The sequence below is a fragment of the Acytostelium subglobosum genome (genome assembly GCF_000787575.1).
Source record: "Acytostelium subglobosum LB1 DNA, scaffold: scaffold19, whole genome shotgun sequence".
Lineage (NCBI taxonomy): Eukaryota > Evosea > Eumycetozoa > Acytosteliales > Acytosteliaceae > Acytostelium > Acytostelium subglobosum.
The window spans coordinates 500,937-528,435 of record NW_012236514.1 but is presented as its reverse complement, the minus strand read 5'-3'; the positions used below and the strand labels follow the sequence as shown (position 1 = coordinate 528,435).

Below are 27,499 nucleotides of genomic sequence, written 5' to 3'. Positions count from 1 at the left end.
ATCAATCAATCATTAATTCAAACATATTCTCAATGTTGCGTTCCCTTTCAGATTGATATAAGAGAGAGGTAGAGTATTGAGTTTGATTGTGGTTGTGTATGTATACGCCAATGAGCTTCTCCGACATACTCCATCAATCATCATAACAGCTACATGACTAAATCAAGATGGGGCGCACAGCACCTCCCTTTGGCGCGCCGTTTCCATCACCCCCTCACTCACCTCCCCCCAACTTGATTGAGAAAGAGGTCAAAAGGCACATGAATGCAAAAACACAAAATTTACATTCAATGTTTATTTTTATCCCTTACTCCTACACACACACACTCAGTCGCACCCCTTTACACAACTCCATTTAATTTGAGCAATCATTGCTTCATGAGGGTGTACCTTCTCAATCATTACTGATCCCATTCAACACATTCATATTACCTTTTTAATATATATACATATACATACATACATATACATATACATAGTAATAAGTTATTTATTTATATACATATATACATATACACAACAGATATGTCATATCCTTTACATGATGCACAACAACATCATCATCATGCCAACACCAACAACATCAACAACAGTAACAGTGTTGTTGGCGGTGGTGGTATGTGGAGTGATATAGGCAACATTAATAATAATAATAATATTAGTAATAATGGATCATCAAGATATGTTGGTGGTGTACCACCTCCGATCACATCCCCTTTGATGCATAGCGGAAATGGAAGTGGCGGCCTCTACATGAATGATACATTACAACAACAAAAGTCAAGGATGCTCCAACAACAACAGCAACAACAATATTTTGGTGGACAACAACAACAACAACAACAACAACAGCAACAGCAACAGCAGCAGCAACAACAGCAACAACAATTATATATATTACATTTACAACAGAAACAACAACAACAATTGTATAATCAATCATATGATGAGTCATCTGATATTAGACTTCATCATAATAATAATAATATTAATGGAGTACAACAACAACAACAGGTCAAGAGTGATCATGTGGACAGGTACTCCTACCAACCACAACAACAACATGACGATTCAAACTCCTTCACCAACGGAGGGAGGCTTCCCTACATTTCCCAAAACAGTGGCCATCGCAGTCTCAATATGTCTGGCAATAACATCAACATCAACAACAGCAACACCAATGGATCAGGCTTTGGCGGCTTGATGAACAACAACCAAACTGACCACTTTGGAAATGGAATCAACAACAACAATAACAACAACAATGTCATTGGAATCAAGGGCAATGTAAATAATATAAATGGCAACACTTCGGCCGCAGGCCAGAATGGCAACAGCAATATATTGCAATCTCCACTGCTTGGCATGGCCCACCCCATGTCGCCATCACACCTCAGCCAGCTGTTCTCTGGCAATCAGCTGCTCCAATCCTCGGCGCCCTCCACTCCGGCCTCGGTGGCCAACGGCGGCATCGACTACCTGGACATGTACAGTCTGCAGGCTGGCCTCAAGAGCTCGCTTGATCTCAATCTACCATCGTTCTCGCCACAATATTTCAATCAGATGCCGCCACCAATGCAGCAGCAACCACAACAACAACAACAGTACTCCCTTTCCACGTCCCAATCCAAACTCCAGTCACTCCTCCAACAACAACAACAACAACAATTTCATCAACAACTCCAACAACAACTTCAACAACAACAGCAACAACAACAACCACCTATTTCACACAAGAAGTCACTGTCTAGTGAACTATTGAATAACTCTATTCCATTGGCAGCCATGTCCCCGCTGCTTACCACGTCCAACTCGGCGCTCCCAACACCCGTGCAGCAATCACAGCCAATGATGGCACGCCAATCACCTCCACAGCCACCAATGGTGACACCTGCCTCCCAATGCGCATTGATTCCCCAGCCGCCAGTCATGCACCAGCATCATCAAGAGCAGCAACAGCAGCAGTCCACAAACAATGCCAACTACTTCCTGGACGAGACACACTTCCCCTCACTCAACACCTCAACCAAAGACTTGAAGAGGAGTGTTGGTGGCGACTACAACAACAACAGTAACAACAACAACGCTGGAGGTGTCGCCAAGGGACTCTCGGCTTCCCAAGAGGATCGTCTCAAGAAAAAGAAGGAGATCAGGTCGCCTCAAGACTCCACTGCCACAATCAATCTACCTGAGAACAAGGTCAAGCTGTCATGGTTTGAGTTCCAGACGATGAACAATGGAGGCAACACCCAACAACAACAGCAACAGCAGCAGGACACCAACAACAACTCTACTACCAACAACACCATCAACACTGCTGCCGCCAACGCAACGGATTCAGTCTCGGATGAACAACCAAGTCGCATCCTCTGGGTTGGCAACATTGGTGTAGACGTCCATGAGGAGGACCTCAAGACAGAGTTTGGCGTCTTTGGCGAGCTCGAATCGGTACGCATCCTACATGACCGCTTCTGCGCCTTTGTCAACTTCAAGGAGATCGCACACGCGGTGCTCGCTCGCAGGAACCTTCACAACCAGGTAATTGGCAGCCAGTTCATCGTGGTCAACTTTCGCCATCAAAAGGACGACGCGTCCACTGGCAGTAGCACTCTGATTACGACCCCTGAGACCCTCAACCAACTGTCGCGTGCAATCTACATTGGCAACGTAAGCGACAATCTCTCGGAGAAGGAGATCCGCAAGGAGTGTGAGAAGTACGGTGAGATCGAGTCGGTGCGGGTCCTCCGCAAAAAGGCCTGTGCCTTTGTCAACTTTATGAACATCGCCGATGCCACCATGGCGCTGCAATCACTCAACGGCAAGAAGCTTGGTGACACAATCATCCGCGTCAACTATGGCAAGCCCCAACCGCCCTTTGGTGCCAGCGGAAGTGGAGTTGGCGTCAATGATCGTGCCACACTATATAGCAGCCAGGGTGGCGGCGGTGTCCAAAGTGAGCTCAATAGTAGTGGCGGCAGTAGTAGTGGCAGTAGCACTGGAAGTGGTAGCAACAACACCTCTCCGGTCCTCAGCAACAACAATGTTGTTGGTCCAGTTGTCAACAAAGGACAACTCAACAATAGCGCCAATAACATCTCGCTGCCCAACAACAACATCAACAACAGCATCAACAACAGGAGTATGCCATTGCTGTCCAACAGCAGCACATGGGGTGGTGTCATCAGCAACGCCATCAACAACAACAATAACCGAGTACATATGTGTGGGCTGTGCAACCGAGGTCTGATCACCAAGATGATTGCACCATGTGGACACACCTGTTGTGAGAACTGTCAAGAGGCAATGATTCGTCAAGCAATGGCAGATGGTCTGGCCACCAGGTAAGTCAAGTTGATGGCGATGACATCAATCAATCACTCACTAACTCACTCATTCAATCAATCAATCAATATTTAGATGTCTAAGCTGTAATGAACAAGTCAGAGGTTTATATCCGGTTCCAAATGAGCCTGGCAACAAGTGATACTAGTTAGTCACATTTGATTCATTCAATTAATAATGGATATACATGTAACATCCAGAATCAATCAATATATAAATATATATATATATATAATATTATAATATACATCTCAAAGAGGGGATGATGTTTGTGTATTGCGTTGGTTGTTGTTGGGAGTTAGGTAGGTAGGCCATTCAGTTCCATTCTTGTCTCTATTCTACTCTACTCATCATCACTCTGGTAGTCCTCATCGGACTCCTCTTCCTCGTAGCTTTCGTCGTCTTCATTGTCAAGATCCACTGGTGGTGCCTTGTACTGTAGCATGTTTGGCTTGGGACGTGTCCTTGTTGTGGGCATATCCTTGAATGGGTATTCGAGCTTGCCAGCCTCGTCTTCGTCCTCTGATTCGTCGCTGTCATCGCCTCCTCTCCTTGATTTCTTTGATTGTTTGGCAGCCACTTCCTTGCCCTTGCTGCTGCTGCTCTTTGACGATGCCGATGATGAATGACTGCTCTTTGACTTCTTCTTCTTCCTCCTCTCATCTTCACTGCTCTCTTCTGATGGCTCGTAGTCCTCGTCACTGTCGTCGCTGACCACCTCCTCCTCGCTGTCCTTGACGATGAATCCGTCGCCCTCGTCGTAGCTGTCGTTGCCACTCTGGTCCTCGTCGGCCTCCTCCTGTCTAGCCTTCTTTGATGACAATGATTCAGATGCCACTCTTCCACTAGCCGCTGGCTTTGGTTTGGTCATCGTCGTTGGCTTTGATTTTCCAGACGACGATGACGAAGTTGCAGATTTTGATGCGACAGCTGGTGCAGCACTTCTTTTCTTTGCTGCCAACTCATCCATCTTTCTCTTTCTCTCTTCCATAGATGACATGTTTATTGTATTCTATTGTATCTAATATATATGATTATCTGTTATTATTATTATGAAGTTATTATGATAGTTGGTTCATGAACACCGAACAAAGAGTTGATAGTAGTGAGGGGATAATGCGAAAAAGAAGCGCGAACTGTGTTTCTTGGAGACCAAAAATCCGAGGCGACTGAATCTTGAGATTTTGCAACAAATAAATAGTGTAGATCTACACTATTTACACAACAACACTGACGTGTCTCTATCTTCATTCATTCAAAGTAATAAATATACATGTATATGTATTAACATATTTATTTTATAAGGTGGACCATAAAGAATGGAATTGTCAAAGAAAACAAGTTATTATAATCTATTTATCTTCTCGATGAAACATTCCTCTTGTACCTCTGAGATGTCACATCCTTGGATCTCAGCTTGGATACCAACACAAGCCTTCTTGAGTGCATCCTTTGATGCTGTATATATCATCTTGGACTTGATACTAGATTGGCTTGGACACCTAAAAAAAGAATGATTATTATAATTAATATCAGAATTGATTAATTGGATTGCTTCGTGATTTGATGACATACCAAGATACAAAGACTAACTTCTTCTTCTCGAGAGTGTTGTCGGTGTAGGTGAAATCCACTAATGCGTAGCGACATTCGGTGGAAGGAAGTTCCGAGAGGAATGTGTTGAATGGTGTACCAGTACCAAAGGTCTTATCAACAACTATCTGTGTATTGTTATCATTCAATTTATAGAAAACAATACCATACTGATGCTTCATCTTCATCTGATCGAATACCTCCATACAGTTGTTTGCAAGTTTAATTCCAGTTGACATATTTAATTGAATAAATGGTAATATATATAGACTATTGATTGAGATTGATTGTTTGTTTGATTGTTTGTTTATGGAATGAATAGGACGATCATTGTCCTTTAAATAATGATGTCTGGACATTAGTTCACACAAGAAATGATTGATTGAAACGAGTTGGAATTGATCAAACCCGCGGGTCTTGCAGAACCCAATCCAAATTGACCAAGAGCTCCCCCTTCATTGAAATTTAGAAGTGTTTTTAGTCAATCAAAGCTCATGAAATGAAGATAGATAGTAATTAACAAATATATGTATAAACTGTTCATTGTTATATATCAATTATCACATTTGATGGTAGTTATTATATATATATTAACTATACTAATTATTGTTTATTATAACTATGATATATAACTTGTATCAGTGAACCAATCTCAAGTGTTGAGCTTAGAAGTTCGAATTTATGATGAAGGTGACCATCTGAGTGGATCACAATCTTTGCATCAACAAACAAAACAAAAACAGCAACAATTGTGAATGATGATGGTGATCGCACCCTTTGTGACGAGATTGGGCGATGGTTGTGGTTCTGTTTGTCATTCATTCAGTCAGGGATTGGATTGATGGATGTAAGCATAACCCCCCATATTGCCATTCAATCTCAACCAAAGTTGTGTGTGTGTGTCTATCTCTCTCTGTTCTGTGTGTGTCAGTGATGTGATGTGAGGGAGGGAAGTAGCACAAGGTATACACTCTATTTCAAACACATTCATTCATTCATTCAAATACACATACACCAATACTCATACACATACACAACAGGCAATCATTACTTTATACATCAGCGTTCATTCATTCAGTCCAGTCAATCAATCAATCATTCTTTCATTCGCCTTTTGTATTCATCCATCACAATCAATCAATCAATCAATCAATCACTTAAGTCACGAAGAGCTTCACCTGATAGTGAGAGTGAGCGAAGTGATTGATTAGGAACTTGACACAAGTCGATCAGTCCAGTGTTACTCTTGACCAAACCAAAGGTTTGATTGATCATCTCTATATACATATATATATATATATATACAACATAATATAAATGGTAAGGTTTGATCATGTGATGGGATCTGCCCATGATGACCATCCAGATCCATCAATCTAATCCAATCATATTCCCAATCATATTCCAAACAATCAATCAATGTAGCAACAACCACAGCAACAGGCAGCTACGACAGTTGGCTTCACTACCAACAGCCTGATAAAGGGACGATGGACTGTAATGCGGAAGATTGGACAGGGCGCATTCGGCGAGATATACTCTGGAAAGAATATTATAAATAATGAGATGGTGGCGATCAAAGTGGAGAAGATCGACACCAAGAAGCAGGTGCTCAAGCTCGAGGTGGCCGTGCTCAAGAAGCTCCAAGCCTGTCCATATGTATGCAGATTCATCACATGTGGGCGACACAACGATTATAACTATATGGTGATGGAGTTGTTGGGCGACAACCTCTCGGAGCTCCGAAGACGACAGTCCGATGGCAAGTTCTCCATGACCACCACACTCAAGCTTGGTATCCAAATGATCCAATCACTCGAAGCAGTCCATAATCTTGGTTATCTACATCGTGATGTTAAGCCTGTATGTTTGTTTGATTGATCAAATATGGATTCATTCCACTCACTCACCCATACCCCAATCAATCAACCACATGATCCAGTCTAATTTTGCAATTGGATTGAATAGCAACAAGAGACATATAACATATTTGTTCGACTTTGGACTGGCAAGACGATTTGTGTTGGCAACGGGCGAGGTTAGACAGGCACGTGAGTTTACGGGCTTCCGTGGAACGGCGCGTTACGCCTCGATCAACTCACATCAGTCCAAGGATCTGGGCAGACGCGACGACCTGTGGTCGATATTCTACGTGCTGGTGGAGTTTGCCGAGGGCCAGCTGCCGTGGCGCAAGCTGAAGGATAAGGATCAGATTGGCGAGATGAAGATTAAGTACAACACGACCGAGCTGGTCAAGCATCTGCCGCGACAGTTTGAGCAGTTCATGCACCATCTCAAGACGCTCACCTACGAAGAGCGACCCAACTATGTATATTTACAGAACCTGCTGACTGAATGCTACCTGGAGCATGGAGGCAACGACGCTACTATGTTTGACTGGGAGGCAGCAGCCGCCGCCCAGACCAATGTCAATGTGTCCAACCAAGGTCCACAAATGCACAAGGTGTTGCTATCACCATCGACGATGGAGGCCGAGGCCAGTCGATCGAGAAATGACAGACAGAATAGAGACTCACCAATCGACAATGAGATGTCACCACCTCCCGCGAAGGATTCAGAGACGGCGTCGGTGATTGCCGCGTCGTCCGACAACGAGAAGTCGGGCTCATGGAATCAGAAGAGCTCAAAGAAGGACCAGGGCGTGATCCACAGTCCACATCACATCAAGCCTCACGACGACGCCAAGCAGCTGCGACCCCATCAGCAGGGCGATCCCAACAACACGTCCAACTACCGTCTCAACCATCAGCAGCGACCAGAGGATACCAAGCACGCTGTGCTCCCTACCAAGAAGAAGACTCATTGTTGTACAATCATGTAAGAACTCTCGTTATAGGCGGGAGGAGCGTGTGTTTGAGGGCAGGCGGCGACATGCTGTCTGTGGCCACAACACGTCCCCTCCCGACACTCTCATTAAACCTCCCCATCCACAGCAACACCTCAAGTATAGAGGTGCATGCATGTGGACAGGATAGCCAACCTTTGTCCGTCGGCTAGACATCTATCTACCATGTGTTGCTTAACAATAGCGATCGCAATGTTTGAATGAATGGACATGGTCAGCAGGTTTTATTAGTTGATGTGGATGTAATTACAAGACGCAAGCAAGCAAGCAGGGGCAAGAGTGGCAATATGGCCATGCCATGTGGACATGGGAGTGACGTCCGTGTCACGGACATAGACTCCCAAGTTGAAACAAGTTAGCGAGCCAGCGAGAGAGAGCAAGAGCAAAATTAGGAAAGAATGATGTCAGGAAGGTCATCTCTTGAGTGTCTCAATCACTTGAGCGATCATCATGTGAGTGATGCCAGGCTTGGTTTTCTCGGCGTTGTCAAATGCCATCTTAAGCTGCGCCAATGCGTTGACGACATTCTCATCCTGTGTACTCTTTAGCAGCTTGGAGAGCACGGGATAGATGACAGAGGTGAGTGCGCTGGCTCTGGGCTGGTGTTGTGCCCCATTGGCGGTCACCTGTCTATCCGATGATGCTCCATTTCCAGCGGGCGTCGGTGAGCTTGTGGCCAATACTGGCGCGGGTGTAGTGGTGGATGCCACCACAGGTGCAGCGGCAACTGGTGTGTTGTTGGTGGGTGCAGGACGTCCATTTGATGTGACTGAAGGTGATGGCGCGCTTGGAGTGGTGGGATTGGAACGCGACCTCGACTCGTCAACCTTGCCATTAACATTTGTCGCTGAGGCCGCGGGCTTGGCGGCGGGCATGACAGGGGTGGTAGTCTTTGGTCCCTTGATTGTTGGGAAGTCCCAGCCGCCGTCGTCATTAATGATAGTCCTCTGTCTCTCGTCGGTCTCCTCCTCATCATCGGCTGAGGCGCCATTCAAGTGGATCCACTTTTGTCGACGCTCAATCAACTCTGTCAGACAACTTGTCTTCTTGGCGGTCTTGATGAATCTGTTCTTGAGCAAGTCCTTTGCGGTGGGACGCAGGTTGGGGTCCTTGTTCAGGCACAGGCTGCAAAACTCCTTGAATGCCTTTGAGAAGTTGCCCTCTAACGTTGGGGCAGGATCCTTTGGGATGAGGAATAGTGCGCGCATTGGATGTAGGTCGGCACGGGGAGGCTCACCCTTGGCCATCTCCAGCGCGGTGATGCCCATGCTCCATATATCAGCTTTGGAATCATAGCCAGTCTGCTTGATGACCTCGGGTGCCATCCAGAATGGGGTGCCAACGAATGTGTTTCGCTTGGTCATCTGATCTGTCAGCTGGCCACTCACACCAAAGTCCGCCAGCTTGACGTCGCCATTTGCCGACAGCAACACGTTGGCGGCCTTGATGTCTCTATGTATCTTGCCCTCTGAGTGCAGGTACTCCAAGCCCTTGAGCAACTCGCGTAACACTATAGCGATGTATGATTCGTCCAGTGGGCCTGGTTTCATCAAGTCGAGCACAGAACCACCCGCCAGATACTCCATAATGATCCACAGTTTTGTGCCCTTGAGATAGGAAGCTTGATACTTTGTGACGAATGGACTCTCACATTGAGACAACACATTGATCTCCTGTTGGATATCCTCTATCTCATCCTCTGCATCCTCTAGGTCTATAATCTTGATCGCAATAGTTTCGTTGGTCTTCTTATTTATACTTTGATCATATGATTGATTGAGTGGATGTGTGTGAGTTTGCAGTTGAGTTGTCAACTTCCTAATTTGGAAGTGATGGATGGATGACCTACCCTTTAAATACCTCACCGAATGAACCTTTACCTATTCTTTCTTGCTTTGTATATAACTCTTCTGGATCACCAATCTTGTTTGAAACAGTCATCTTCTGGTGTTAAATAATCTGGAAATAATAAATAATAAATAATATATATAATAATAATAATAATTAAAATAATAATATTATTGAATGGAAAGTACTACTACAACTACTTAATATCCTATATTCCAAATATATAATAAAATCAATCAATCAATCAAATAATCAATAAGGTCAAATGCGATATTAATATGATGCAACTGTTTGTTGTTGATCAAACAAACATATATATATTACACATAAAGAGTGATGGTGTTTAGATGTAATTAGTTGTTGTGTTGATTGTTAAAATAGATGTATATATGTATCAATGTATACTCATCACCCATCATCCATCCATCCATCCATTCATCACCTGACCAACCTTTAGTGGTGGGGTGTGTCAACTAAGTACGAATAGTATCGTTCGCCTTGTCAAATGAGTGAGAGTGATTGATTTATTGATCCATTCAATATTGGACAACATACATACACACATACATACATATAAATACACTAAAGTGTGATCACTAAGATTGATTGATAAAGGTGTCTGATCTATTTTGAGTGCACTCCAATCAATCACTTCACCACACACTCACCCACTCATCAATCAATCACATGATCACATGATATTATGATATACACGATACACGACAAACGAAGAAGTAAATGTCAACAACAGAGAGCAACAACATTAACATTAGTAACACACCAATGGTATGGTGGTGGCTGAACAACAGCTGCCGGCAACGTCAACGACTCCCTCGATCACAAACACGAACACTAACACGAACAACATGACAAAGACGACACAACAACCATCTGTATATTGTTCATTGTCACCATTGTTGTTAAAGAACACACATATAGATAGTCATACAACAATAGTGATCATTGATGTACTTCGAGCAACTTCGACTATTGCCACTGCACTATCATCAGGTGCCACGCGTGTAAAGGCAGTGGCCGAGGTGTCCGAGTGTATAGAGCTGGTCAAACAACTTGGCGAAGACCGCGCCATCGCAGCCGGTGAGCGAGAGGGTCGTGTGGCGCCAGGACTGCTACACGGCAACTCGCCACTCGAGTATCCCGCGGAACTTGTTCGCGACAAGACTCTAGTGCTGACCACAACCAATGGCACCAAGTTGCTGACGATGGCCATTGCCCATGGACCAGGCGAGATCCTGACGGGCGCCTTTGTTAACCTTTCCGCGGTAGTATCACACCTCATTGCCAAACGCAACAACGTGGTGTTGGCATGTGCAGGTTGGCGCGACGCCATGTGTCTCGAGGACACGATGTTCGCGGGTGCCGTGATCAATGCCCTTCGTAGTTCCAACATTGGATTCAACATCCAATGTGACTCTGCACAAGCCGCCGAGTCAATATATCTTGCGGCAATGGGAGTAGCCATGTCTTCAACCAATCCAATATATCAATATCTCCAAGTAGCCGAACACTTCAAACGACTTTCCAAACTTGGCTGCGACAAAGACCTTGAGTACTGTCTATCCCTGGACCGCGTATCAGTATTGCCAATATTGAATTCGAATGATGGATATCTGTATCCACATTAAAATATATATTTATATAATCAACCAGATATTTGATCACTTTTTCAGTGCACTCAATCAATCACAATCACCAAAATTTTAGACCAACACGTCGATTTCTTTTTGATGGAAGTTTCGATGGAAAGTGAAGTGTGTGGGAGGTCGACTCTGATCTGCATCCGAATTCCCATCGCACACCTTCATCTTTATTCTTAAGTATGTTTGAGTAAAGGGTACACAAAGATACACATTCACTCAATCATTCAATCATTGAGATACATACAAGACTAGATAGATATTCAAAGAGATAGAGATACTACTTCACACAAGATAGAGATACAAGATTTAGAGATACACTTATAGAGATACTTAGAAGAGAGAGATGTTTGAGTCAATTGTAGCCGATATTATAGTTAGATATATTGGAGAGTATATTAAGAACTTGTCATCTGAACAGTTGAGAATCAATATATTCTCTGGCAATGTAGTCTTGAAGAACTTGGAGATCAAAGGAGAGGCATTACAATCATTCAAACTACCATTACATGTTCAAAAGGGCATTATAGGTTCACTCGAGTTGAAGATACCATGGACTGTATGTACTGCACCTTCATCATCGTCATCAACTCACTCACTCACTCAATCACTCACTCATTCAATCAATGTAGAACCTCAAGTCTGCACCGGTAATATTGGAGATTGATTCGATATGCTTGTACGCGATACCACAGACGGGATTCGAGTATAATGAGGAGGAGGAGAGGAGAAAGACGCAGTTGGAGAAGCAAAAGAAGTTGGAGAAGTATGAGTTGATTAGGACGTGGAAGGACGGCGCGGCAGATGCACGAGCGGGCCGCCAGGACTCATTCATGTCGGGCGTCATGTCCAAGATATTGAACAACATCGAGATCAAGATCAACACGTTTCACCTGCGCTACGAAGAGGTGCGCAATGGCAAGGTCTACTCACTGGGCCTATCGTTTGGCTCGCTGTCGGCCTACTCCACCGACCGTCATTACAAGCGTGCCTACGTAGGCAACAGCTCAGAGTCGCGAGCCGTCGACAATGACACCCTATTCAAATACGTCGAGTTGACCGACTTCTCCATCTATCTCAATAGCGACGATCATTCCATTCGCGACCTCTCCAACACAGACTTCCAACAAGCTCTCAAGAACATGGTATGATGGATGTTGTCCGCGCGTGCTCGACCAAGCAGCTACTAACTAACATAAACATCACAGACTGGATCAAGCACGGCACTTGGAGATCACAGGTACATCTTGAAGCCAATCACTGTAACACTAAAGGTAGAGATCAATAAGAACTTGAGCATGGATATGGATGTGCCCAAGCTGCGCATCAAGTGCCAGTTTGAGGAGGTGTCGTTCTTCATCGAGGAGAACCAGTACCAGACCATCCTGAAGCTGCTGACAACGATAGGCAACTACGCACACGAGCTCAAGTATCTCAAGTACCGACCAAAGCTGCGTCCCAAGCAGGACCCTCGCGCCTGGTGGCGCTACTGTGCCGAGGTGTACAGGGAATCGATACGCAAGAAGATCCAGCAGCGATCGTGGAGCTACATTCAGCGTCGACGACAGGATCGCAAGGAATACGTCCAACTATTCAAGAAGCTTCAAGGTGTCGAATGGGTCGATGCCATCAGCGACAAAGAGACCAAGCGACTGCAAGAAATGGAAGATGAGCTTGGCTTTGAGGACATTGTATAGTGAGTATATCATGATTGATCGTCATTGATTTCATCAACTAACACTTGCTTGTGCCGGCCTAAATGAATCAGTTTCAGATCATTGGCCAGAAGAGAGCTGGCGAAGGAGCAAGCTATTGCAGACTCAAAGAAGGGCGAGTTCTACAGCTCGGTCAATCGAACGAGGAGTCTGTTTGGCTTTTGGAACACGGGCAGCACGCCACGCCTAAACATCCAACTGACAAAGGAGCAACAAGACGAGATTTACAAGTCGATGGAGTACGACGAAGTGGCACTCAGTGCTACTGTAGAGATGCCTGCCGATGTAAGTGCGAGTGGACCCACATGGACAAGGACCTGGACCATCCCTAACCCGTCTCATTCCACACAATCATCTTAGTACGTACAACACATTGTCCAAGTCAAGGTACAGGCCATTGTATTCACTGTGGTGGGAAGCAGGAAGGGAGAGGATCCCTTGATGATCTCCTACCTGAACAATATAACATTCAAGATGTCACAGCGCGAACAAGGTGTTAGATTTGATCTGGACCTCGAGTCGTTCAACGTGGTCGATCACTTTAGCCCCGACAGCCTCTTCCCCTACATCATCACATCCAAGCCACGCTACAAACTTGGCATCAACGACATGACCGTGGCCAAAATGTCGCCACCCAACCAAGAGCGCCACCAACACAAGGGCGCCAACAAGAAGCAACAGCAACATTTGTTCAACATCGTGTTTGAAACCAATCCGATTGCGAGCAACTATGACTATCGACTTTCGTTGCTGCTCAACACGATGGAGGTCGTGATCAACAAGCCACAGATCGAGCGATTGATTGAGTTTGCCACGCCAGAGGAGAGCGTCAACCTGTTCCCCCTGTCATCTGTGGCCGTCGAGGAGCTGATCATGCTCAAGGAGATGACCATCTTCCAGCTGCGAGAAGTGATCAATCATCACAAGACCATCGATCTCTCGGTCGACGCCAAAGCGCCCACAGTCATCATACCCGAGCACGCCAACCGACCTGACACCACGCTGATCATTGTTGACCTCGGCAACTGTCTGATGCAAAGTGATGTGGCCGATACCAAGGCCGCACGCAATAAGAGATCGACCGCCGCACTGGACCGCCGCCTGCTCACATCCACGATGGTGCAAGAGGACCTGGACCATGACCTGGACGAGTCGGACCTGTACGATCACTACCGCGTCAACCTTTCATCGATCAAGGTGCAGCTAGCGCGCAACGACCAGCAATGGTGGAACGTCAAGGCAGGCAGCGTGGACGATGACAGCAACAACAATGGCTTCCCGCTCGTTGAGGAGATGGCAATTAACCTGCATATCCAGACCAGTATCGAATCCAATGAGCTCTCTCTTGCCCTGTTCAAGGTCAGCGGCACGCTGCCCGAGGTGCGCGTCAACATCTCTGACTCATCGTTCGTTCAACTATATCGCATGGCTCGCACCCTATCGACTGAGTCGTCGCACACGTCCAACGCGTACAATCAGATCATGGACACACTGTACACCACATCCAAGCAGCAGGAGGAGTCGGTGCTGGACCTCAGCCACATGGAGGTCAAGCTCTCCGAGGCCTACCGCCAGGTGCTGTCGCGTCGCAAGCTGTTCGAGGGCGAGTTCACGTTGCAAAAGGTGTTTGTCAATGTTCATACGAGCAGCAGGTACGCAGCGATCTCTGGCGCCAGTAGCAAGCAGAAACAGAGCCGTCTCACACAGCTGCGCATCCACGAGCTGCAGCTCTCGGTCAAGAAGCAGACATATGATTACATGGGCACACTGCTGTTGTCACAGATGGAGATTGAGGACTGCCTGGAACAGAACACGCGATTCTCTAGTCTGGTCACATCTCAGCCCAGGAACAAGGCCAACGCATCAAAGAATCTGATATCGATCACGCATCACATCGTCGAGAAGGACTCGCCCAAATACGAGGGCATCGACGTCTTTATCGACTTCAACTTTGGCGAGCTCAACGTCAACTACAACTCCAAGTCTATTGGACAGGTCATCAGTTTCATGGACTTTTGCCTTGAGGACATGTATCGCGTACAAGATGAGATAGCACTTGCGGACAAGGCAGGCGCAGTCACACTGTTGGCACCAGCGTCACCTGCAACTTCGACATCGAGCGAGCCAGCTGCCTTATCACCGTCCCCATCCAAGCCAAGATCAAACTCAGTCAGCCTCGCAAAGCAACAACAACAAGCACTGGCAGTCACCCCAAGCGTACCGGCCAACTCTCGCGATCGTTCAAGTGTGTTGCGTGCCAAAGCCAACGTGCACTCGCTGTCGATCTCACTCAACGACGATGGCAAGGAGATTGGACTGCTGTCCATCAACCGATTGGTGGTCAGTGAGTGTACGACATCGATCTCGCACATTGAGATTGAGGGTCGTCTTGACAGCATCACCATCGAGTCGTTTGTAGACCTGCCCCCCGGCATGGTGGAAGGTCAATCATTCAAGATCCTGACGCCGGCCAATCAAGACGTCGCAATGGCTACGTTCAAGTATCGCGCCTACACAGGACGCGCAATGACAAAGCGCGTGTTTGACACTGAGATCGAGCTGGACCTTCGCAGCATTCGAGCCACCGTTCTGGTGGACTTCATTCTGCGCACAAAGTACCTTCTTCAGCAACCATTCAAGGATGTCAAGTACGCCTCATTGTATCGATATCAGAACCAGGCAGAGGCCTCTGGATCAGCCTTGGCCTCGGCCTCCGAGGCCAGCCCGGCAACAACAGATGACAGCAGCGACGATGCAGCCCACAATGCCAATAATCATCAGCAGCAACAACAGCAACATCAGAATCAGTTGATGGATATGAAGGCCAAGAAGACGAACTTCAAGGTGTTCCTCGAGTCACCCCAGCTGGTTCTTTCTTCCAAGGACACACTGTCAACAGACGACGACGACAAGATCATAGCCGAACTGGGATCGATACATGTAGACACAACGCTTAGACGCGCGACACAGGGCGACGAGGAGGTCGAGTGGGAGAGCATTTCAGCCAAACTTCGCGATATGAATCTCAAGACTTGCAAAGCAGGTCGTTACCATCAGGTGCTCAATAACGTATCGGTCGATGCAACCGTAGACACATTGTTGTGTTGGGCAAAGACACAACGACCAGTGGCCAAGGACCTGGTGCCCACACAGCGCATGATCAATGTGGAGATCAATGAGATCAGTCTGGAGTTTGAGGACTTGGAGCACGCACTCATCAATAACATCACCAGAGATGTGATCGACAAGGTATCAATGAGGACCAAAGAACATCGCCAGAACAAACAAAAGGTGGCTGCAGCGGCCATCGTCAAGAGGAAGCCACAGGTTGTCGATGGTGATGCCATCACCTCAATCGTTAATGTGGACCTGCGTCGCTTTGCCCTATCACTGCAGGCGGCCGACTCTGACCTCTCACAGATCTCGCTGTCACATCTCAACTTCAAGAGCTTCAACAGCAAGAACAACACCACAAACTTTGCTGGCAGCATTCAATCTTTCAGTCTTAGCGACTTGCGACCAGATAAACGCAATCTCCCTTTGTTCTCCAGCGTGTTCTCGCCCCTGCCCAGCAGCGAAATCGCTCCCAAGGACGCTCCCCATGTGACCTTTAGCATGAAGGAGCAACAACAGCAGGACCCTGCCCCAGTCCTTGTAGTTACCCTGGACATCGCACCATCATCGATCACCGCCTCCGCTGGATTCATCTTGGCGTTGAAGGACTTCTTCCTGCTGCCATTCGTGGCTATGATACCTGAGGATATGGGAAGCCTTGCCCACCCTTGCCGACGTCTCTTCGTTTGTGCTGTCCCGCATGAACCTAGATGTTACGCTCCACAATCCAATGTTCGTGCTGCCCGTGTCACCTCACTCGCCGAACTCATTGGCCGTCCCAATGGACAAGATGCGACTCACCAATCGATACCTGGAGTGGCACTTTGGCGAAACACCTGTCCCCGTCGAGTCGATGCTCGTTCACATTGAGGGAGCCAAGGTGATGGCGCGTCGTGCTGACCACGCCGTTGACCTAATGCTCACCACTCAGCCATTCTCCATCGACATAGACCTGCAGTCACTCGATCAAACATACATCAACACTGTTGAAGTGCTCAACAGTGATCAACAACCAACGGTTGTAGATGTACGCATATCGCCACTGTGTCTGGACGTCAACGAGCACGACTTTGGATTCGTTTGTGACATTGCCGCACAACACTTCCGCTCGATGGACGACATGCCAAAGCTCAAACTGCGACGCGCCAACCCTTACCTGCTCGACCATCTCCTGTCCTTGGCTGCACAATCAACGTCACAAAAAATCCTGGACATCAATGGAATGCGGGTCAATCTTCACATTGACCAACTACTTCTGCAGCTACATGGACAGGGCGCCTCACGCGACCCATTCGCCGATGTCAACCTCCACAACGTTGACATTCACGTCGATCTGCCCACGGTCGCGCGACTCAAACAGATGCATGTGGCAGGCGCAGTCAAGCAGTTGGAGGTGTATGATCGTCGTCATCAGTTCAATCACGACACCTCGTTCAATGAGCGCATGTTCTACAGCTATCAAGACACCTCGATGATCGACTTCACATATCTCTCGTTCAATACCAAGTCGCCAATGTTCCCGCGCGATACCCAAAAGCACTCCACACTGATGAACTTCAACATGCACAACCTGCACACAATGGCCTACCCCGCATTCCTACTGCGTGTCTGGGACTACGTAGTCGTGTCCTTCACATCTGGTATCGGTGGCTACAAGCTGGACAAGTACAAGCCTGTCGACACTGTTGATCACGCCCATGGCCGCATCGAAGGAGAACCTGACAGTAGCAGCATTGGTCGAATGAAGATGATCGTGAACTTTGATCATCCCGTCATTCAGATGCTGCAAGACTACAACGCTGTGACTGATCGCAAGCCGTATGTGACGGCACGACCACGCTCTCTATCGCTCACCAATGACTTTGAGAAGTTGAGCGACATTGAGGCACTCATGCGCCAATCAGAGTACTCAGAGACGATGAAGGTCACCCTGCAGGACACTACATTGCTGTTGCATCAATCAAACGACTCAGAGATCGTATGTGCAACAAACTATGACATCAACATCATCATGGAGTCCAAACCCCTGATCAACTATGGAGAGATCACATCGAATGCTTCGAACTCATACGCACTCCACACCAACACATTGCGACTCAAGGTTGATGAGCGCCAGTTTGACGCATTCTATCGCTGTCTGAATCACTCGATTGAGTGTCAGTACCAACTGGATCACGCCACCCAATCAGTGTTCTTGCGTCCAAACCACAAGATCGCCTCAACAGACATGTTCATCGACTTGCAGCAACAATCTGTCATCTTTGATCTGTGTCCGCTGGGCTCAGACCAAGTGCACACAACTCTCACACTCAATGACCTAAAGGTAGACACGGCAATCCTGTTTGAGAAGGGATTGAATGTTGTATCGACAATATCAAGCCTGCGCTTGGATGACACTCTGAACGCTACAGCATCTCCCGCACGCGTGCCAATCATGGACATTCCCAACATCCTTTCATTCACCTACAAGACACACAACAAACGTTCGGATGATGGTTGGGACAGCGAGCTCGAGTGCATCATCAATGGAGCCAGTATATCATCAATGCCATTTGATCATTTGATGCGAGTCAAGCGCGTCATTGTGGACACCTACAATAACAACCCATTGGCTCAGCGACCAACCCTCGAGGTTCGCCCAGCACCTCGCATGCGAATGTCCACCAAGATCAAGAACAAGACCATCACGTTGTTCGACCCGTCACATATGGACCAGGACCGTGATCAAGTCAAGATCACCATCCCCTTGCTAGAGCTGAGCAACAACTCTGTCAGACAATCATTCGCCGACATCCCAGTAGATCTCGAGCAATGGACGTACAACATCTCATCACTCTCCTGTGTTTTGAGTCGTGGCGACACCTCCCTGAAGTTATTGGACGGCCTCCATATGCTTGTGCGATCCGACACAATCAGAGACTACGACGACTTCCTGCGTTCGATGGAGGAACTCGTATTGTCCTCATCAGACACCTCCACCATCCCGCCAACATCCACCACGGACATCACACTGCCAGCACTCAATCTCAGGCTGTCCAAGGAGAACTGTGCATTCCTCAACCGCATCTACACCAGCTATCAGAGGTCTGTTGCCACTACCGATGTTGTTGCGCCCCCACCGCGCAAGGTCGAGACGAAGAAGGGACACTTTGACGCCATGTCATCAATTGTCACCCTTCATCAAGACTCATTCACTGTTGTACTGACCGATGGCAAGCACGGTCTGGCCACGATGGCGATCAAGAACATAGAAGCAACCCAACGTGTGTTCCGGGTTCCGCGACCAGATGGATCAACCACCTCCATCACTGGCCAGTTGAAGTCATTCAGACTCACAGACAATCGACGCGAGATGGTACAGTCCAAGTTCAAAAAGATTGTCGAGACATCATCGCCCATCCACTTCACCTTCAAGCCAGACCTTTACAGCGCAGACACATTGTGGACGCAACATCTCGAGCTCAATCTGCATGGCCTTACCATCACTCCATTGTTCAGCCTGTTCACAGACATCCAGTCATGCTTCAAGATTGAAGATGAGGCAGCTCTGGCCGTAGTACCAGCTTCATCGTCCAAGCTCAAGTTCGATGTCACTCTGCAAGCGGCCAAGATTATCCTGCCCCTGAACATTGAGCAGGAGGACTGCATGCATGCCGACATCGAGGAGTTGATCATCTCCAATGCATACTTGGACAAGCAGCACTACATCACCGATCAGACATCGATGAGGATCAACAAGTTCTCACTGGTCACTCACATCCAAGACGCAGGACAACTACTCATCAGCTCAAAGATCCTCGCCGACCTCAATCTAGACATCACCAACAAGGCTACCAAGGCGACAACGGTGATTCAAGACCCAGTTCAACAACAATCAGCAGGTACCATCCCCGTCGCACTGTGCACAGTGTTGGACTTTGGCAACATCCATTTCAACTTCACGTGTCAAGAATACTTGTTCATGTACAATGTGATCAACGCCACACTCAAGCGATACTATGAGTATGTGCATGGACCTTATGGCGCGCCCATCGTGTTGTCCGAGTCTGATGCTGAGCATAGACGCAACACACTACCCGCGCATATTGAGATGAATGTTCAGTGCAGCATCCAGATGCTCAAGATGACAATGCACAGCCAGCACCACCCCTCATCTGAGCTCATGTTGAAGCGTATGATCATTGGCGCCGACATGTCACAACAGAAGATGGTAGTGAGTGGCACCGCCAAGGACCTCGCTATTCTATGTGGCAGCGGCTTCAACAGTCTGTACAATGAGGTTCTGTCCAAGGTTACAAAGAGCAAGCAGTTCTTCTCCTTCAAGTACATATCATATGCTCCACTGTGCCAGCCTGAGGGCTCTGACTGGGACGCCGAGTACTCAGTCGACCTGTCCTCCATCGACGTAGTCTCGATGATTGGAAGCATCATGCGCGTCAAGGACTTTGTCATGGAGCCCCTCTCCACCCCCATCGTCGCCCCGCCCCACGCCCCAGTGCGCGGACGCCCTTCACGCATGAAGCAGATCGTCAACATGGAGCCTTGGACTCTGCTAATCCCTGCGACTGACACCAGCCACGACGCCGTCACCATGAGCTTTGGCACAACCACACTCACAAACTTCTACCGCTTTGTGCTGGCCGGTCAGGACGCACAGCAACAGCAGCTTCACAACGTGGAGGTTCTTCACCTAGACATCGCCAGTTTGGACCTGTTCACAATACGAGAAGGCAATCGTGTGACCATTTCCAATCACGCCACCTGCACTGTTGACATTGAGCGACTGTATACAATTGACAACCGAGTGATTGAGGACCAGCGAATGTTGGTGCGCATCCCAGCTCTCGAGCTCATTCTCTGCGAGGAGGACTACCGCTTCCTCAACTTTGTGTTCACCAGCGATTGGATGAGATTTTCCACCGACCAAAACAGGCGCCCGCCCATTGCACCGCCCGTGCCCCGCATGGTTGGCCACAAGCTGGTGTACGTAGCGCCCGAGTATGACGATCAGATGCACACTTCCGAGAATCAGTTCTCCTCGCCAGTTGGCTTCATCGATCTTGCCAAGGATGACTCGAGACAAATGACCATGTTCTGCGATATTGGACACCTGTCGATGGCCATCAGCCATTTGGACGCGATGCTCGACCCCATCGCCTCGCTAGAGATTGGCCAGGTCAATCTGAACTATTACATGTTCCGCAATGGCATAGTTCGCATGGAGATGACTGTGAAGCAAGTGCAGCTGGTTGATGAGCGTCACTCCTCTGACTCTGTGTTCAAGGAGATCTTGACTCGAAAGTACCACGCCAACTACGACGCCCCACACCTCTACGTCGAGTCCCTGATCGACTCGCGCAAGAGCAGGAACTTTGTCACCATCCATTGCGACCACCCCATGCTATTCGTGTCGCCCGACTCCATCTTGCCCATTCTTGCCTTCTTCTCCTCTATCCAGAAGCCGACCAAGTATCATCGTTTCTTGTTGGACCAAAATCACAGTAACAGTCCAGCATCGTCGTCAGCATCGCCTCCTACCGTGCCCGGCAACTTCTTCCGTCTGTACCTCAAGGTAACCAAGCCCAAGATGCTGCTTGTGGAGAATGAGACACAGCAGAGCACTCGTGCTATCGTCATCAAGATGCCAATTGAGTTCCATTACTCCCGATCGCCCGAGATGAACCAGACGATGGAGATGAAGGCGCCCAGGTGTCGTGTGTTCCGTAATACCCCATTCACAGACAATGAGGGCACATCGTCCACGCCCATCACCAACAAGTTCTCATTCGACTTCATTCTGTTGCACTTCTCCGAGAATGATCAGCGCACGATCAAGATCACCTTCCAGCCACTCAACATCTTCCTCTCGTACAAGGAGATCCTGCTTATCAATCGAATCGTCAACAACCTTACAGTCAAGGACAGCAATGTGGCCGCGAACAACAGTAGTGGCAACCTGCAGCAACAATACCAGCAGGCAGGCGGCTCGTCCACACCCAACTCACAGGTTGGATCGCCCGTACCCGCGCCCCTCGCTGCCGACGACTTGTTCATTGACCCTCTCCCGTTGGAGGAACCAGCGCAAGAGCCACCCTCTATTTCAAGCACGAGCTCAGACAAGTCCAAGAGATCAAACAGGAAGCGTGACGCCCCCAAGGGCCCAGTCAAGGGCAGGTCACTTCGCGCGCCAGTCCGGCCCGAGGACTCATTCAAGTTGATGCACAAGACTCGCGCCAAGCTTGACTTTGTTGGCCGTGTCAATCTCACTCTGCTCGACGAGCTGCACGCAGTCACACTCCAGGACATCCCATTCCTGCAGCTGACCATGGGCGACCTGTCCAGCGACTTCTGGGGCTGGGCCGACTACAGCTTCCTGCAAATCAAGTGTCTGCTCAAGGTGGAGGTGTTCAATTACAAGCACATGGCATTCGATTCACTCGTGGAACAATTCCCGCTGCAGATCCACATACTCCAGTCCGAGGACCCGCGTCTCAAGATCAACGTGCGCACCTCAGACTTGGTCAACATCAACATCTCACATCCATTCATTTCATCGTTCGCACGATTCTACGAGAACATTCAGGTGACCAATGAGAAGGAGTTGAAGGAGCGCAAGTCTGCCTCGCGAAAGTCGCTACACATTGATGCGCCACAGAACAACAACAACCTGCAACAAGGTGATCCAGACGAAGGATCGTCCAGCTCCACATCCAGTCATGACAAGCCACAGCTCATGTCTCCACGATCGACCAAGCCACTATCCATCCCAACCTCTCCAACACATTCGCGAACCAATTCAATGTCATCCATTGGCTCCGTTGGCTCGCTAATGGATCTGGTCTCGCCGACCAAGACCATCGAGACCGTACGATGGAAGCGTCAGGAAGTGGCGCCCGCCGTCATCGAGAAGCCATCGCTCTCATCGATGATCATAGCGCACAGGAACCGCGACTCGATGAAGTCCTCAGTGATTGCATCCAACATCAACACCAAGCAACATCGACGTCTAATGTCCAGCTCGTCCAACGCGCAACAGTTGTTCAATACAATGTCGCAACACGTCATTTGGATTGTCAACCTCACAGGCAAGGACATCATGTACTACGTGGAGGAGCTTCAACTCCAACAACAGCCCAGCAAGCAAGATCTGATGCGCACTGGCAGTCGCCATAACCTCAGTGCGTCCAGCTCAACCGTCTCCCTGCCCTCAATCCCCGAGGACAATGCGGGCAGTAGCAGCAGCAGCGGCAACAACTCAGGCAAGACAAACAGGAAATCAGTGTCATTGGCCAATCGCCAGATCCATGTGCTCAAGAACATGGAGAAGAGCCCACTTGAGCTCAACTCGGTACTGTTCAAGACGCGCGACTTCCGCACACTGGGCTCCCTCAACGCTCACATTGCGCTCAAGTTCACCGACTCGGAGCAGGATCAGTGGATACACGGCGTGTCGATCAACATGATGGGCGACAACTTCTACTTCATCCCGCACGGCAACAAGACCAACATCATCGTGTGCGAGGTAGGCTGGAACGAGTCCAACGAGAACAAGATCGCCACACTGCGCTCACCCGTCATTGTCAAGAACTCATGCACCATCCCCGTCGAGCTACTGCTGGCCACGGAAGACAATGAGGAACATCACATCTTTGGCCCGATCGCTGTACACGAGAACTTCTACGTACCCGTCGAGTTCTTCAATCACACCAGCAAACTGTCGATGCGCCCAGCTGGCACGGACTTTGACTTTGACCTGGCACACGCGCTCGACCTTGTTGACTCGGCATCCTGGCCATCCGCCCACCTGTTCGCGCCATTCAAGGAGAACAAAGCAGTGGGCACGAGCAGCCACCACTCATACACCTCGCTACAGGGCATCTTCCATCGTTTCCACATGGCCACGCTGATACAGGCCGGCATTCGCTGCGAGAAGACTGGTCTGATCTCCACCACCCTCGTTGTGTGTCCACCCGTCATCATTGAGAATGCTTTGTACTGCGACATCAATGTGCGTGTCCACAGCCACAGCGAACGCAAGCGTAATAAGTCCGACTACAAGCGATCAATCGAACAGCATCCCCCCGCTATGATCCAGGCGGGCAAGCAGATCCCATTCTACACGCACGCTGAGAATGATGTCGGAGTAACCATATCGTTGCGCGGCCTTGGCAAGGAGCAGTACTTCCACCTGCACTACATGCTCGACACGACGCCACATGTGTTTGACAAGTCGGATGACAGCAACTTCACGCAGGAGGTCACGTACACGATGCTCGAGACGGGATACCCACTGGTGCTCAAGATCGACCATCGTTTCGAGGGCGGCTGCCACATTGCCACTATCTACGCAGCTAACACCATCACCAATCACACGATGATCCCATTCGTCATGCGTCCCACCGTGTCTGGTCCCAAGACCGTCCCTATCCTCATTCTCGAGTCCAATGAGAATGCCCTGATGCTCTCGCATGACAAGTTCACCCTGTCGCATCCATCGTTCCCCGACATCAACTCGAGGGAGTTTGACATCTTGCTAGGCAAGGAGGACATCATCGAGCTACAGCTGCATGGCCACGACACGATGCAGCTGCAATTCAAGGTGTTTGTGTCCACGGGCAACAGCGTCTACTTCCGAACGCGTCGTGTCGACATCTATCCGCGCTTTTGCCTGGTCAACAAGATCCCCGAGACCATCTTCTACACCCAGTACTCAAAGGATGTAAATCGCATGGCCAAGGAGCGCCACGTGCTGCGTCCCGACGATCAGACGCCATTCCACTGGTTCAACGGCTTTGACGAACAACAGATCTCTATCAAGCTCGAGGAGGACGAGTGGACATGGTCAGGTGGCGTTCGCATCGACACGGTCGGCACCAACTACCTCAAGCTATTCAACTCCAAGGATCGCACCATTGAGCGAGCCATCAAGGTCGAGGTCATCGATTCCAACGAGTCCACCATGGTGGTGTTCTATGCGATTGATCATCAACTGCTACCCTTCCACATCAAAAATGATACACAGCTCACCATCTCATTCGTGCAGCTCTGTCCACAGGCCAAGAAGTACATCCTCAAGCCTGGCGAGAGCGCACACTACACATGGGATCATCCCTGTCTCGACCAGAAGCTGGTTGTTTGGATTGAGAGTTCATCAACGCCCATCGAGATCAATCTGAACAAGATCAAAGCCTTCAAGCCTATCAAGTACAATGTACGTACATACCCTCCTCTTCCCTTCACCCTCACTCGCAAGATCGGGTCCTAACTCTCCTATCCATCATACAGAACCAGTTCATATTCCCCGTGTCACAGGCTGTGAATGGTATCACTCGTGAGCTCACTTTTTCACATCATCATGAGGAAGAGAAGGTCCTTGATGTATGTATCGAAATGATCAACCAACAATGTCCATGGACACTCACTCAACCTCAACTGCTCACTTACACAATCATACTTAGATGATCGAATTCGCAATCGAGTTCTCATTCGAAAGACTTGGATTCTCATTCATCAATGATGTTCCAGAGGAGTTGATCTATATCCTCTTGAAGGATTGTTCATTCTGGTACAGCGCATCAAACATCACTCACACTACCTGGATCACAGTCGATGACATCCAAGTTGACAACCAAAAACCAGACACTGACTATCCAGTCATGCTCTGGTGTGAGAAGAAGCTTGATGGCAAATGTCTTCCATTCCTCGAGTTCTCTGCGATTAAGCTCAACAAGAGTAAGTTAAGTTGGTGCCCTGATCTAGCTCGATCACTCACTCACTCACTCACTCTAACAATCACTTTAACAGAGAACTTTGACTACTATGACTTGATTGCCCTGTACATGAACGAGTTGTACGTACAGATTGATGACATTACATTGATCAATCTCTACTCCTTCTATTCCAAGCTACCATTGGACAAGTTCTTCAGATCCAACTCCAAGGCCAACGTCGAGCAACCAAGCATGTTCTATATCAAATGGTTGATATTTGCAGAGATCAAGATCTACCTGACATTCAGTATATCCAGAGATGGTATCCTTAGCCACTACAAGTAAGCTAATCAATCAATCAACTCAATGACACATCTAATCATGATACTAACATACTCAATCACAACAGTCGTCTCCCAGCACTCAGACTATTGGTCCCTTCACTTGGCAAGTCACTTGGACAGCTTGAGAATGCACCACTCACAATCAATCAGCTTGGCATCAAGAATGTGTTCACGACTCATGCTAGACTACAGGAACAGCTATACGCACACTACTCGAAGCAGATGAGGAGACAGGTTCACATCATTCTTGGATCGTCCAGCATCTTTGGCAGTCCCGTTGTGTTGTTCAACACAATCAGCACTGGAATGACAGAGGCCATTGAGGAGCCCATCAAGGGATCAATCCTACTGATGAAGAGGATACTCTACGCCGTGGCCAACAGCTATGCCAAGCTGTTTGGTACCATTTCCAACGGCTTTGCAGTCTGGTCCATGGACGAGACGTACCTCAGGAGACGTGACGCTGAGGAGCGTATCAAGGCAAAGCACATTGGTCAAGGTATCATACTTGGCACCAAAGGTTTGGCCATTGGTGTGTTTGAGGGCTTCACAGGTATCATCACGCAACCTGTAATGGGTGCCATGGAGGACGGCGCCATTGGATTCATGAAGGGCGTTGGCAAGGGCATTGCAGGTCTTGCAATCAAGCCATTCACTGGCATGCTGGACTTTGCCGCAAGGACATCAGAAGGCATCAGGAACAACACCAACATCAATCCAGAGAAGTTCAGGATACGTGTGCCGCGCTACCTCAATCCACGTGAGCCCATCCGCGAGTTTGTCGTCGAGGAGTGCGAAGGCAACTTCCTGCTTCGCCAGAACAGCGAGAGCATCATCCAACAACAGGGCGTCAAGAAGCTCGAGTACAAGTACCATCTGTCGCTGCCCGAATGCACGGTGCTGCTGACGTCCATGTCGGTGATCTGTCTGAACAAGAAGGGCACATACCGCTGGTCGTTCCCATTGACAGAGATCTCGCGTATCGGACATCCCAAGTCAGGCAAGACCTACCTCAACATCCATCTCAAGCGCTACCTCAGATTCGGCACGTTTAGCTCAAGCAAGAAGAAGGTATCCATACAATGCTACAACGAAGCCGTACTTGTTCAGTTGGACAGCAAGATCCGTTCATGTCTCTTCAAGTCCTACGACATTGACCTCGATGCAGAGGCCAACGAAGATGCCGCCATGCTCACAATCACTGACAAGAGTACCAATCTCAATAAATAATGATTGAATGATCGATCAATCCACCAATCCACCAATACATACATTGAATTAGTGATTGATTCGTTGATGATGAGTTGTT

At 48.3% G+C, this 27,499-nt stretch overlaps 8 protein-coding genes across 8 annotated transcripts; 5 read left to right on the top strand and 3 right to left on the bottom strand.

The window, feature by feature from the left end:
• Window positions 1–525: 525 nt before the first annotated feature.
• On the top strand, window positions 526–3,484 carry SAMD00019534_087870 (hypothetical protein; the record flags this gene model as incomplete). Its single annotated transcript, XM_012896144.1, has 2 exons — window positions 526–3,341; window positions 3,418–3,484. The coding sequence occupies 2 exons, from the start codon at window positions 526–528 to the stop codon at window positions 3,482–3,484; spliced, it is 2,883 nt and encodes a 960-aa protein (XP_012751598.1).
• Window positions 3,485–3,685: 201 nt separating this feature from the next.
• SAMD00019534_087860 (hypothetical protein) lies at window positions 3,686–4,333 on the bottom strand (the record flags this gene model as incomplete). The annotated part of the gene is made up of 1 exon (XM_012896143.1): window positions 3,686–4,333. One exon carries the CDS (start codon window positions 4,331–4,333, stop codon window positions 3,686–3,688), a length of 648 nt encoding a protein of 215 aa, XP_012751597.1.
• A 354-nt stretch (window positions 4,334–4,687) lies between these two features.
• On the bottom strand, window positions 4,688–5,141 carry SAMD00019534_087850 (hypothetical protein; the record flags this gene model as incomplete). Its single annotated transcript, XM_012896142.1, has 2 exons — window positions 4,688–4,844; window positions 4,918–5,141. The coding sequence occupies 2 exons, from the start codon at window positions 5,139–5,141 to the stop codon at window positions 4,688–4,690; spliced, it is 381 nt and encodes a 126-aa protein (XP_012751596.1).
• A 1,111-nt stretch (window positions 5,142–6,252) lies between these two features.
• SAMD00019534_087840 (hypothetical protein) lies at window positions 6,253–7,777 on the top strand (the record flags this gene model as incomplete). Its single annotated transcript, XM_012896141.1, has 3 exons — window positions 6,253–6,255; window positions 6,361–6,798; window positions 7,043–7,777. 3 exons carry the CDS (start codon window positions 6,253–6,255, stop codon window positions 7,775–7,777), a joined length of 1,176 nt encoding a protein of 391 aa, XP_012751595.1.
• A 437-nt stretch (window positions 7,778–8,214) lies between these two features.
• Window positions 8,215–9,742, bottom strand: SAMD00019534_087830 (hypothetical protein; the record flags this gene model as incomplete). Its single annotated transcript, XM_012896140.1, has 2 exons — window positions 8,215–9,559; window positions 9,651–9,742. 2 exons carry the CDS (start codon window positions 9,740–9,742, stop codon window positions 8,215–8,217), a joined length of 1,437 nt encoding a protein of 478 aa, XP_012751594.1.
• A 645-nt stretch (window positions 9,743–10,387) lies between these two features.
• SAMD00019534_087820 (hypothetical protein) lies at window positions 10,388–11,295 on the top strand (the record flags this gene model as incomplete). Its single annotated transcript, XM_012896139.1, has 2 exons — window positions 10,388–10,435; window positions 10,525–11,295. The coding sequence occupies 2 exons, from the start codon at window positions 10,388–10,390 to the stop codon at window positions 11,293–11,295; spliced, it is 819 nt and encodes a 272-aa protein (XP_012751593.1).
• A 358-nt stretch (window positions 11,296–11,653) lies between these two features.
• SAMD00019534_087810 (hypothetical protein) lies at window positions 11,654–17,006 on the top strand (the record flags this gene model as incomplete). The annotated part of the gene is made up of 5 exons (XM_012896138.1): window positions 11,654–11,866; window positions 11,940–12,452; window positions 12,516–13,003; window positions 13,076–13,307; window positions 13,383–17,006. 5 exons carry the CDS (start codon window positions 11,654–11,656, stop codon window positions 17,004–17,006), a joined length of 5,070 nt encoding a protein of 1,689 aa, XP_012751592.1.
• SAMD00019534_087800 (hypothetical protein) lies at window positions 16,867–27,420 on the top strand (the record flags this gene model as incomplete). The annotated part of the gene is made up of 5 exons (XM_012896137.1): window positions 16,867–25,347; window positions 25,422–25,514; window positions 25,595–25,868; window positions 25,941–26,187; window positions 26,256–27,420. The coding sequence occupies 5 exons, from the start codon at window positions 16,867–16,869 to the stop codon at window positions 27,418–27,420; spliced, it is 10,260 nt and encodes a 3,419-aa protein (XP_012751591.1).
• Window positions 27,421–27,499: the final 79 nt, after the last annotated feature.